Source organism: Anabas testudineus, chromosome 24 (assembly GCF_900324465.2).
Source record: "Anabas testudineus chromosome 24, fAnaTes1.2, whole genome shotgun sequence".
NCBI classification, from domain to species: Eukaryota; Metazoa; Chordata; class Actinopteri; order Anabantiformes; family Anabantidae; genus Anabas; species Anabas testudineus.
The window spans coordinates 17,536,603-17,549,987 of NC_046632.1; the positions used below are offsets into that span (position 1 = coordinate 17,536,603).

The 13,385-nt window shown below is 41.4% G+C and overlaps 2 protein-coding genes across 2 annotated transcripts; both read right to left on the minus strand.

Moving 5' to 3' along the window:
• Positions 1 to 1,704: 1,704 nt before the first annotated feature.
• Positions 1,705 to 8,675, minus strand: LOC113149700 (protein NLRC3-like). The gene is made up of 10 exons (XM_026341928.1): positions 8,450 to 8,675; positions 8,271 to 8,373; positions 8,077 to 8,184; positions 7,756 to 7,849; positions 7,117 to 7,339; positions 5,244 to 7,038; positions 4,869 to 5,042; positions 4,455 to 4,622; positions 3,157 to 3,203; positions 1,705 to 3,037 (listed from the first exon to the last, which is right to left on the minus strand). Exons 2-10 carry the CDS (start codon positions 8,357 to 8,359, stop codon positions 2,517 to 2,519), a joined length of 3,219 nt encoding a protein of 1,072 aa, XP_026197713.1. The 5' UTR covers positions 8,360 to 8,373; positions 8,450 to 8,675; the 3' UTR covers positions 1,705 to 2,516.
• Positions 8,676 to 9,159: 484 nt separating this feature from the next.
• On the minus strand, positions 9,160 to 13,050 carry si:ch211-195d17.2 (THAP and E2F_DD domain-containing protein). The gene is made up of 9 exons (XM_026342216.1): positions 12,801 to 13,050; positions 11,493 to 11,855; positions 11,268 to 11,305; positions 11,123 to 11,181; positions 10,758 to 10,944; positions 10,376 to 10,531; positions 10,178 to 10,292; positions 9,894 to 10,044; positions 9,160 to 9,720 (listed from the first exon to the last, which is right to left on the minus strand). Exons 1-9 carry the CDS (start codon positions 12,915 to 12,917, stop codon positions 9,695 to 9,697), a joined length of 1,212 nt encoding a protein of 403 aa, XP_026198001.1. The 5' UTR covers positions 12,918 to 13,050; the 3' UTR covers positions 9,160 to 9,694.
• Between the last annotated feature and the right edge of the window lie 335 nt (positions 13,051 to 13,385).

A 13,385-nucleotide genomic window follows, 5' to 3' on the forward strand; every position in this document is an offset into this window, starting at 1 on the left:
CTTTAAATGGACCTCAGTTCTCTCTTTCTCTTTGTTGACAGGTCGTCTGAGCTGCCTGGTCGTGATTTACAGTCGTCTTCTGTCTTTTGTTTCTTTTTAACTTCTAAACTATAGATAGATTTTTATCTCCTCCCACTTTCCCTCATGAAGTTTTGTCGGCTCTGTCAACTTTTAATTCACTTGCTGCCATGAGAAAGTGTCTGAGACCCCAAACAGTGGGAGCGTACAGAGAGGTGGGGGGTTGTTAACCAGTTAGTTAATTTGAACTACTAAGAAGAAAACAGCCCATTTAAGAAGAAAGACTGTTCCTAGATTTTTAATACTGTCCTACTGAAAGCTTGGAGGAACATGCACATTGAAGACGAACATTTCCTGCAAACATTAAATGATTTGCAGGTGGTGGTGACGCAGGTCTAGAAAGCAATAATTCAGTCTGTTAAAAAACGGACTGGCTTTGCAGTCTGACTATTAACACATGGATCAAATCCTGCTGATACAAAATAAAAGAAAATTCACTTGCTTTGTAAAAGTATGTTGTTGGTATAGAACTGGGACACAGTCAGAGTTTCAGTCCATTATTGTTCTGTGTGACTCGTAGTGAGACACAAAGTATTTTCACATGACATTTTCTGGAGGAACAGAAACTTGTATAATCACCAACATGCAGAATGATGTATGAATTAGGAGGTTTGGGAAAGATTACATACTGTAATCTGGAGGTTAAGTAGATTATATTCTGACTTTTAATAAAATAAAAGAACATAGTGATGTTTAAATCTGTTGGAGAGAAGGTGAAGAAATCATTTCAACAACTTTCATACTACAACACGGGAGCAGATGACTGCATCCCTGACTGAAGCGGGAGAAGCTGGTGTGTGTGTGTGTGTGTGTGTGCGTGTGCGTGTGCGCGTGCGTGCTCACGTTTATTCATAGTCCTCATTGTCGTCATCAGCTCTGAGCAGCACACTGCTGTTTCAGAAAGTCACGCTGCGATGCAACATGTTAACCATCAGCACGAGTCATGGACCACACCCAACTACACACAGAGCTGTGTGTGTGTGTGTGTGTGTGTGTGTGTGTGTGTGTGTGTGTGTGTGTGTGTGTGTGTACTTAAGCACACACATTTAAAATCATGAATACATTCTGTGTTCTATCACCTGTGCTTCAAATGATCTTCAACCTTCTCTGACTTTGTGGATTTTCCTTTTCTGGCTTCTCATTAAGCAGAAATAACAAGAACTGTTTCTACTCTATAATAATGTAAAAGACTAAATTCACTTGACCTGTGTGGACATGGTGAATACATCATGAAATACAGTACACCTGTCCCTTAATGTCTACTGAGAAGACGAAAACGGGCGACCACCATTTAATGAATTAACAGAAACCACTCTTCAGGTTTATATTATTTATATATTATGTTATATTTTAACCCACTAACGTCCTGTTGAAACATTAACAACCTGACTGAAAAAAACAGGAGCAGGGTGTGACGTGAAGTCTGCTGTTAGTAACTATATCAATTGTTTTAGTTTCACTTTTTAAATTTCAATCTACACAAAATCCAAAATGAGAACGTGAAGCGTCTCTAGATGAGAGCGTCATAACATAACATGTAAAACAGATCCACGTCGTCTAAATGTGGTTCTGATGAGACTCCAGTATCTGAACCCTGACACCAACACCTACATCCAGCCCACCATGATGTTCCCGTCCACAGACACAGACCGTCGAGCAACTATCCTCCAAATACCTGATTTATCAAACAGTTTATTAGGAAACTTAACTGAGTTGAACTCGGATGTTTTGGTTTTGTTTTATTTCCAAATCATGAACAAATAAGATCAAATGCACAGAATTTTGATTAAAGTAAAATCAAATGATAAAATTACCTTTGCTACTCTTAAAGCATTTGATCGTACTCAGGTTTTCTATCTAACACACGTTTTAAAATCCAACATATAAATATTTCACAAATGTTGAATTGCAAAAAAATGTGAATCATCTGTACCAAAAATGTATTTGAATATAAAAATAAAAACAAAATGTAAATTTAAAATTTTAAATAACATAATATACAACACAATTTTTAAGAATTATATAAACTCATCTACATTTAGAACTAAAGGTTTTGCTGTTTGTTCTGACTCCGTCCTCTTCCCCTGGACGGCTGTGCTGTTCACCATGATGAACTCTGTCCACTGGGTGGTGGTGTTGTAAAAGGATCTGGGGAAACTTCAATGAAACTCAATCGGATCATTTTCATTCAATGCGGTGAACACACACGATGGCACCTTCTGTATGAGAGACTACATTTTAGGAGAGCAGATTTTGAGGTTTTGACAAACTGGGAACAACCTAAATACTAAACATCCTAAACTGGAGAAAGTATGTAACCGGAACATATCACAGACTTAAGAGTCAAAATTCAAAACTTAATTCACTCTGTGTAATATTGTCCAGAGTGAACAGGTATGTTAACAGCTGTCGGCACTGACTGTAATTCTAAAAACTTCCTATAGCTCACAAAGAGACACAGAGGAGTTGTATCCGAATGCAAAGCTCGGGTACAGCGGCTCAGAGAATGTGCAGTGGAAGGTGTGGAGCAGGGTCAGATCACCCTTTGAAGAGACTTTGTAGAAAGAGAGCGTCCCTCCAGGATGGTCAACATACACTGCTACTCTGTGAGATACAGAGAAACGAAGATCTACTTCGCGGTTATCGTACCAGACTGAGTAACCAGCATTAGAGCACTGCAGACTCCAGGACTGATGGTTCCTTCCAAACCAGCAGTTCTTAGAATTTCCTCTCTTTCTTATTCCTTTGTAAGTTACTGCTACAAGAACGTTTCCTTCCCACTGGACCTCCCAGTAACTGCAATCAGTCAGAGGGTTTTCACACAGAATCTGACAACAGTCGAATCTGTTTGGACTGTCGTGATACAGTCCCTCTCTCACTGCTGACGCCGTTCTGTTATTGTCAGACAGCTCTACCTTCCTGTGTGCTGTATGTTGGTCCAGTGTGAGCTCACAAGCATCTGATGTGGAGAACACAGCATAAGTCATAAGTGTGTGGTTTGTTTTTCTTCAACTTTCATGTAATTCATCACTGACAAATATTCAGTCTCCAGTCACTTTATGAATCGAGGATACTTACACTTCCTCACACCAGGTTTTAGTCTCTGCTCCCCACAGTGATCCATCCTGGAGGAGGAAATACAACCAGAACAGAAAACTCTTTAGATATAGCTCTTTCGAGCCTAGTATCCCCTCAACGCTTGGCAGCAATGATTTCATGAATTTATTTACAAATAAAATCAGAACTATTAGAGAAAAAATTTATCAGATCCTTCCTGCATACAGCACGGATGGTCTCATTTGTACAACAGCTCTAGATTAATTTGTAAGACCTCATTGGTACTTACCCCATCCCGACTAGACTCCTCAAAGATGTCTTACCTTTGATCAGCACGTCCATATTAGATCAGATCAATATATCTTTATCCATCTTTACAAATAGGCTACGTACCACAGGCTTTTAAAATTGCTATAGTCAAACCCCTGCTCAAAAAACCTACTCTGGTCTCAGGGGTATTACAAAATTATAGACCAATAGCTATTAATAACATCTATTTCTAATGTATTCTCACCATTGATGACTTAGTATTGGCCTCAAGTAATACTGTAAGAAACCTCGGAGTTATCTTTGATCAGGATATCTCCTTCACTTCATACATCAAAGAAATCTCTAGAACTGCCTTTTTTTACCTGAGAAACATTAAAGTTAAAATTAGAAGCATCCTGTCCCAAAGTGATGCTGAAAAACTAGTCCATGCATTTGTTACTTTCAGACTGGACTATTGTAATTCATTATTAATAGTTTGTCCCAATAACTCATTAAAGAGCCTCCAGTTAATCCAAAATGCTGCAGCCAGAGTTCTGACGGGAATTAGTAAGAGAGATCATATTTCTCCTACGTTAGCTTCTCTCCATTGGCTCCCTGTTAAATCCAGAATTGAATTTAAAATTCTTCTCCTCACTTATAAATCCCTTAATAATCAGGCTCCATCTTATCTTAAAGAACTCATAGTTCCTTATCTTCCAAGCAGAACTCTCCGTTCTCAGACTGCAGGTTTACTTGTGGTTCCTAGAGTTTCCAAATGTAGAATGGGAGGCAGAGCCTTTAGCTATCAAGCCCCTCTCCTGTGGAACCAGCTCCCAGTTCAGGTTCTGGAGGCAGACACCCTCTCCACATTTAAGACTAGACTTCAAACTTTCCTTTTTTATAAATCTTATAGTTAGAGATGGATCAGGTGACTCTGAACCATCTTAGTTATGCTGATATAGCTTAGTCTGCTGGGGGAACTCTACTGATACACTGAGCTCCTCTCCTCTCCTTTCAATTTCTACCATTTCATGTCATTAACTTTGTTTCTATTCTACGTTGGTCCGTACTTCAGTATGTCCAGTTTCCAGTTGGACTCTTTTTCAGACAGCAGCTTCACTCCTGAATCTCCTGGATGATTGTAGCTCAGGTCCAGCTCTCTCAGATGGGATGGGTTGGAGCTCAGGGCTGAGGCCAGATGAGCACAGCCTTCCTCTGTGACCTGACACCCTGACAGTCTAAGCAGAATACACATGAGTTGTAGAGTAAAGAAGTGTCCTTTACACTCTGCATGTTGGTGATGAAGCTCTGTGAGCTGCAGTGCTGCTCTGCTGTTTGACTACACATCTAAAAATCTCTACATTTTCCATAAAATATGGTTAAATACAATCTCCAAAGCAGACATTCTACAAACTCTGTTGACTGTGTCTTATAGTGCCGTCAGTAAGTCGGGGTTTTCAGACATTTAATTCCAAAGTGCTGACCTGAGAGCTTTCAGTTTACACTGTGAACTCCTCAACCCATCCGAGAGCAGCTTCACGCCTGAGTCATGCAGGTCATTATGACTCAGATCCAGCTCTTTCAGACTTGAGGACTGACAGCTGAGAACAGAGGCCAGAGCTTCACAGCTTCTCTCCGACAGGTTACAGTCCCTCAGGCTGAAGTTAGGACAATACACAGAAAGGTTTTCTCCTCAGTACGGTACAAACTTTAACAATGAAATGAAATCAGACTGAACACCTATCATTACACACAGTTCAGTGTCATGTTGTGCCTGTATGTTCTACATCCAGTATTAAGAGGTTAAGGTGGATGTTTGATTAATATTAATATTTAGTGCTTGTATCTTTGTCACCTACATGGCTGTACTGCAGGCTTTAACAACCGGCAGCAACCTCAGAAGAGCCTCTTCAGAAGAAGAAAAGTTCTTCAGGTCAAACACTTCCAGATTTGTATCTGAGGACAGTAACAGAAACACGAGAGCTGACCACTGAGCCAGAGAGAGATTCTTCTTGGTGAGTCTTCCTGCCTGCAGATATCGTTGAATCTCCTCCACCAGAGAGTAGTTCTTAATCTCATTCAGACAATACAACAGATTGAGGCTTCTCTCTGGACACAGATCCTTGTTGATCTTCTTCTTGATGTACTTCACTGTTTTTTTAGTAGCATTTGACCCATTTCCTATCTCTGTCACCACATACTGAAGAGGACTCTGGCTGGTCTGCAGTGAAAGACCCAGGAGAAAGCGCAGAAACAAATCCAGGTGTCCATTTGGACTCTGTAAGGCCTTGTCCACAGCACTCTGGTGGAGCCGTTTTAGATAATGTTTCTTAAACATTTTCACCAGGGAGGTTGATGTTTGTGGTTCCAGCAGATTGATTCCAGAGTTGATGAAGGTCAGATGGACATGAAGAGCAGCCAGAAACTCCTGAACACTCAGATGGACGAAGCAGAACACCTTGTCCTGGTACAGTCCTCTCTCCTCTTTAAAGATCTGTGTGAACACTCCTGAGTACACTGAGGCTGCTCTGATATCGATGCCACACTCTGTGAGGTCGGATTCGTAGAAGATCAGGTTTCCTTTCTGCAGCTGCTCAAAAGCCAGTTTTCCCAGAGACTCAATCATCGTCCTGCTCTCTGGACTCCACTGTGGATCTGTCTCAGCTCCTCTATCATACTTGATGTTCTTCAGTTTGGACTGAACCACCAGGAAGTGGATGTACATCTCAGTCAGGGTCTTGGGCAGCTCTCCTCCCTCTCTGGTTTTCAACACATCCTCCAGAACTGTAGCAGTGATCCAGCAGAAGACTGGGATGTGACACATGATGTGGAGGCTTCGTGATGTCTTGATGTGGGAGATGATTCTTCTGGCCTGCTCCTCATCTCTGAACCTCTTCCTGAAGTACTCCTCCTTCTGTGGGTCAGTGAACCCTCTGACCTCTGTCACCATGTCAACACACTCAGGAGGGATCTGATTGGCTGCTGCAGGTCGTGTGGTTATCCAGAGGCGAGCAGAGGGAAGCAGGTTCCCCCTGATCAGGTTTGTCAGCAGCACATCCACTGAGGTGGACTCTGTCACATCAGTCAGGATCTGATTGTTGTGGAAGTCCAGAGGAAGTCGACACTCATCCAGACCGTCCAAGATGAACACAACCTGGAACTCTTCAAACCTGCAGATTCCTGCTTCTTTGGTTTCAGTAAAGAAGTGATGAACAAGTTCCACCAAGCTGAACTTTGTCTCTTTCAGCACATTCAGCTCTCTGAAGGTCAATGGAAATGTGAACTGTATGTCCTGGTTGGCTTTGTCTTCAGCCCAGTCCAGAGTGAACTTCTGTGTTAAGACTGTTTTCCCAATGCCAGCCACTCCCTTTGTCATCACTGTTCTGATTGATTCCTCTCTTCCAGGTACAGGTTTAAAGAGGTCTTCGTGTCTGATGGTTGTTTCTGGTCTGTCTGGTTTCCTGGATGCTGTTTCAATCTGTCTGACCTCATGTTCACTATTGACCTCTGCAGTTTCTCCCTCTGTGACGTGGAGCTCTGTGTAGATCTGATTTAGAAATGTTGGTTTTCCTTTAGCAACCCCCTCGAACACACGCTGAAACTTCTTCTGCAGATTTGATTTGAGTTTAATCTGGCACCGTCCAGAAGAAGTTCCTGAAGGAACAAACAGATGCTGCTCAGAAAAATCATAGATACATATTTACCAGATTAAAACATTAACCAGTCTCTTACTGCTCTGCAGAATCTTAGCCAGGTCTTCTCGTTTCATTCTCAGGAAGTGCAGTATGATCTTGAGAAGTGCCTCTCTGTTGCTCCTCTTCTGCTGCTTCTCCTCGCTGTTCACCTCCTCATCCTCCTCCTGCTTTATTTCAGCTTCGGAGTAGTCTGGACTTAGAATCCTCTGGAACTTCTTCAATTCACTCTTCACAAAACTGACAATGTTTTCCTCAAGCAGCTGGAAGCCAACATGCAAACATCAGTTTAAAGTCATTAAAAACACTGAAGGCCTCCAGTGGAGGATGAATGTATCGATAAAATGAGTTTACAGCTGCATCTGCACATCCCATCTGAAATACCTGGACTACATCTGGCAGATATCTGCCAAAGTGACTCACAAGTGAAGTACAAGGCAAAATGTCTTTTATTTTAAAGTAAAGTTCTCTAGAGCTGTTTCAGTTCCAGGAGTGAATGTGCAAGATTTTCTTTTCAAGATTTACTGTAAGTGCAGCAAAGGTTCAGGAGATTTTTGTAAATTGAGCTTGAGATGACCAGAACCTGAAAAACAAGCTACCTACCCACCCATTATTTACTGTATGCAGATGATGCCCACAAACTGCCCAGTTCGTTTTGTTTTGGGTTTGATTTACATACCATAAAAACAGAGTCCAGATCATCTCTCAGACCAGTTTCTTTTATATTGGTAGACTGACTGCTGGAAATCTTGGGGCTGTGTTGATTCTGAACTCTGTGGTCAATATACGAACATTTACAGTTACAGCACATTTGACAGTCTGCTCTATGCTGCTGGATTTTGTGAGTAAGCCGAAGAAAAACAAACAACTTAACAACTCTGGGGAAAAAAAAAAACTGATGGCATACGGTTTGGAAATGTGGTGTCTCCACTTTCTTTGTCTCCCATTTCTTTGTCTCCCATTTAGCTGGACTACTTGGTAAATGTAATCGTGGACTTACTTTGTTTCACCGTCTTTCTTAAAATGAACAGGCTGATTCTTGGATCTGTCACTTGCCACAGAGACACCGCTGAGTCCAGGTGGGTTTGGTCTCTGCTGCTGTTCTTGGCTTAAACAAAACATGCAGAGCTCTGATTATTAAAGAAGAGACGCAGGAGCTCCGGCTCATAGAACAGTCACAGACCAAGATCTCACCTCTGAGCTTCGGTTTGGATCTCATGTTCCCCACACAGAGAGGTTTTAGAGGGAGAAACTCTCCCACCTGTGTGCTCACACTTGTCCATAATAAAGTCAGAACCTTAACACAAACACAATATCTAGTGATTTAAAACCAAATCAACTGAAACTAATTTCACTGACTGTTAAAAACTCACCTCTGATCAGTTTCCTTTCAGGTCCTGTTATAATAATAAAGAGACACGATGTCTGTAACTTACCCGTCACAGCTCCCAACTGGTGAATTCTCTCTATAGAAAGCACTGTGGTTTTTAAGTTGCTAGGTTCTCACCAACTGAGTCTCTCTCCTTCCCAGATCTGTTTCAGTTCTTCATTCCCACAGTTATCACATCACAATTTTAAAGGTTAAAGTCTAATTTTTTCGTCACTGCAAAAGCAGCTTAATGCGTCTCTTTGCTTTGCTACTTTTCCACTGACCTCATGAGCCCATATATTCACAGCAGCTTCTAGTGTTTTGTCTACATGACGTGCTGGGTCACGTTGGTATAAACCCCATGTACACAACAATACCTAGAACCTCCTGCATCACCTATGAACCTTTGTCAAGTGAGAAAATAATGGCAGCCATTTTTACAGTTCATTTGAGTAACACTACCTGACAACTTAATTGAAGGGAGACTTACCGACGTAACTGCAACAACGGATGACAAGTATTAAAAAAACAAAAGTGAACTGGAGAGTCATGAGATTCCTTTGAGTTTCATTATATGTCTGACCTACAACCAGTTCAGTGTCCAGGGAACCTCAGATGTTTAAAATGACGATCTGGCTTCAACCAGTAAATTTCTCATACCTGCTGCTGCTTCAGTTACTGATGAAAGGAAATGAAATCATTTTATCATAAGAGGTCATTTATTGATTACAGCATCTTTGACATATGTTCTCAGTTTAGAAAGTCCAAACCAACATGAAAAGATTTTTATATACAAAACAAACATACCATACTAACAAAAAGTAAAATATTATACAACATATTTAAGTCAGGAAACAATTAGAAGGTATAATACAGAGTCTCCAGAAACACTGCAGCAGTTGACTCTCCTGTTGTGATCATCTTCATGATTTACACCATCTCTTCTCTGGACAACATAACAAACACTGATCCATAAATAGTTTTCTCTGTGTTAACTTCCTTGTCACAGGTCTTAGTTTTGCTCCTGATCCATTTGGACTGAATGGATGTGGTGTGAGTGTTATTTAAATCTTAACCCAGTACCACCCGTTGAGTTCAGTTCAACAGTTTCTTTTCAACCTGATGCTTTGTGCAATATCCAGCTTCTGACTTCTGGTACCTGCAGACAGTCCGTTTAGGCTTCTGTAATTTCCCAGACTCGTGTCTGAACCATGAGGACAGCTGGAGCCTCCTGCTGGTCAGCGGGTGGCTATGTGCTTTGTGGACTCGTGGACTCTGCAACAGCAGCAACACAAAAGTGGAAGCACAAATGATCAGATAGTTTAGCCGATCAAAGGTGTTTTGGTCTCATTCACTACGATGCCAAATGAGAAACAAATAGAAGTTTGAGGATGTTAATGAAAAATCAAGGTGCTAATGTTGTGTGCCATGTTTCACTGTGTTTTTACCTCTGTGTAAAGTGGACGTCTTTATCTGGCTTTCCTCGATCATTACGAAGCAGCCGCTCTTCTCTTTATTCATAACATCTGCTGACCCGATGTCGCAGGTGAGCACCATAATGGGACCCTTCCCTCCTTTCAGATGAATCTTGATGTTGTCCTGCAGGAACGAATGAACACACGCACAGAGCCAGCCCCTTAAATCTTTTCAAATCATTACACTTGAATTTATTTTCCCAGCTTCTGTGACAAAACAGATCAGTAACATTTTCATTTGTTTAGTGTTTTTTTACCTCTGTGGGAGCCGGAACCTCAAGTTTCGTTTCCTCCGGGGCTTTGACAATGATCACAGTCTGGTCCTGGAAGGCCCCGAGTCGGCTGATGTCCTCATGAGTCACGTAGGCCACCGTGCAGGAGAAGTTAAGGAAACACACATTTACAACTGTTTTATTCACATACAGGTATTACTAGAGTCTCATTTGAAAGGATATGCAGAGTTTTCCGTGTCATCTGTCATGTCGAACAGCTGCTGGGCGCAGCTTTTAATGAGGGTGTCCAGTGTGTCCTCAACCACTTTCAGGTTATCCAGCCCTCCACTGAATTTGTCCTGGTTCTTCAACAGAAAGCTGGAGATGGGACTCCCGCCTCTGAACAGATTTTAGATATAGCTATAGATATATTAATCTGCTCACAGTGGATTTATACCGTTTATTCTATTGGTAACAGTGATATCGCAAGATTAACCAAGGTTAATATGAGCTGGAGCACTTCAGAGCAGATTTTTTTTTGGTTCAGTATGAACATCAGGGTGTCTGTATAAAAAGGCACCAGCATTAACAACCAATGCCATTATTGTTTCATCTGTTCACTTACATCCACTTGATCCTGTTGGCTGACTCCTTCTTGATGAGTCTGATGCCACCCAGGACGTTGGTGATGTCGTAAACTCGTCGCTTGCTGGTCTGCAGGTTTGTGGTCACCTCCCTCAGGTCCAGTGTCCCGTCTGGAGAAGTCAGAAACAGGTCCAGGAATCGCCGTGTCAACAGTCCCAGGGACACATCTGAGGACAGCATGAGTTCCAGGTGGGGGAAGAGGTCAAAATAAAATAATATCCTCATCCTTTTAGGTCTAGAAAAGACTTAGACACAGCTTTGAAGCTTTAAAACAGCTTCATCTTTCTTTTACTATCATCTAGATAGTATACTATCGGATTACAATAAAATGAATGCAACACACACCTTGTCTGCTGGTGACTTTCTTGGTCTGGAGAGTCTCTGTTGTCTTGTGTGGGCTGTTGCTGCAAAGTCAGCACAGTATTTTTATGAAACTTTAATGTATGGATAATGTGAGCAAATTAGGTTGTTGTTTTTTTTTTTTTTTTACCTGGTCGTCATTTCCACTAATGTGTTGGAGTCTTGTTCCTGGGCGTCAGAGTGAAAACACAGCAGGTTAAAGCTGAGGTCTACCACCTAAATCAGAATTCTGGTTTGCATTTATTCACAGCTTGTGACAAAGGTAGCTGTTGCAACATATCTGGAATAATAACCAATATACAGATACTAAGAATTCACACAAGAATATATATTGGAAGAATAACTATGTCCTAACCTGCTTCACTGCAGGGGGCTCTGGTGCAGGAAGTTCTAATGGAGGAGGCCTTGTTGCAGGAGATTCTATAGCAGCAACAACATTATTTCCACCCCCATCATCCGCTTCTTCAACGTCCCCACCAGTGGTCCACTGGACCTCTTCTTCCTCCTCCTCCTCCTCTTCCTCCTCCTCATCAGAAGATTCAGCTCCCCAAGTGGTGGTCATGTCTAGGGACCCGTCCGGGCATGGGGGCATAATGGGAATGGCATCGCTGTTGACTCCCTTATTGCAGATATCCTCTGGCAAGAAGTGGTCTTCGCAGATTAAGTGCTCCTCCGTTGTGTCCTGCTTGTCTGTCTCCCTCAACGCTGCCAGCCATACCTAAACAAAGTCATCAGATGCACTGCTGGTCGACTGTAGTCCTTTTCAAACTGCACCTGATGTTTTTCTATTGTCTGAGACCAGAACCTAGTCACACAAGTGTTTGTATCCATTTAACCACTGCAGTATCTAATGGAACATCTTGTAGAAGAGCAAAGACACTATGTAAGATAAAAGTGACAGGGAAAGTTTTGGTTAAAGCAAACTCCAATGGCCAAACTACAACCGCAAAGAGCTTGATGCTAGATATTTTAATATAGCGCAGTTGGTACATTCACTTCCCACACTAGAACCACAGTTAAACAAATAAAAAATGTTTGTGAAGTCACCCTTTAAGTTAAACGTATGCTCATAATTAGTCAAAGCAACAAACCCGGAGTACAGAAATACTGCACATATACAGTGTGATTTACACAATCTTATAATCTTAAAACTTTAAGATTCTAGAAAACTATTTGACCACCACTCTGGGTTCATATTAGTATTCAGCAAATATGAACTGCTAAAAGTGGATTCAAGTAAAAAAAACTGTAACGTTACACATGTTTAGATTAAAATATTGTGTTAATAATAATTAAATGAAGTCACAGGTTTAGGGGTAAATCACTGAATCCATAGTAAGTTGACAGCTAGTATCTACTGTTCTTGGTGACGTTTCCAGTTAGGTTTGTTCATGTTTATTTACATACGTGAGAGTTTTTAACGTTTGCAGTAACATTACGGGAAAACGTGGATCATCTTATCGATGTTTTCTTAGAGTACTTAGCTAACTACTGGCTAGGCTAGGCTAGGCTAACACATTGCTAATCAAAGTAAAGGTCCTTTAAAAGGAACGCTGGTTACTGCACTGAAGATTTGCTAGCACCATGTTAGCGTGTAGAAAATGAAATGAGAACCTGTCCTTCACATTAAGGTGACTAACTTCACTCTGCTCCGTAACGTTACCTTCACTCGCGCCGGGTCTTTGGGGAAGTTGAAGAACCTCTTCGGTGGTCGGTTGAAGATCCCCCGGTTAACGTTAACCATGCGGTTCGGACACCCGGACACGACACACTTCACCATGCTTCGCCGTGTCTCCTCCGCAGCCCAAACCGAACCGAGCCGGGCTAACGGCACATCCGAGCCCCGTTTAAAACCGCTACGAGACCACGACGACAACAACCGCCCGGGTTGTTTACGTCGTGTTTGTCGGCTGTAGTTCAGCACGGAAGTGACGTATGTTGACCCGGAAGTAAAACACTGGAGGGAAACAAAGCTGAGTTAGTTTTATATCTTTGTTTGTTTTTATAATAGTTTAAAAAATATTTGGAGCAGTTATTATTCACATTTAACAACATATGGATCCAGACACGTTTTTATTATTGAATTTAATCTGTGAAGGTTGACAGTGCAGGACCATTATGACAATTGGACTGTGGTCTATGCAAACCTAAAAATATTGTGAAATATTACTTATATTAAATAAGTACATTGAAGATATTTATATTAAATGATATTATCAAAACAATTTATTTTTCTGAATTGAGTGTT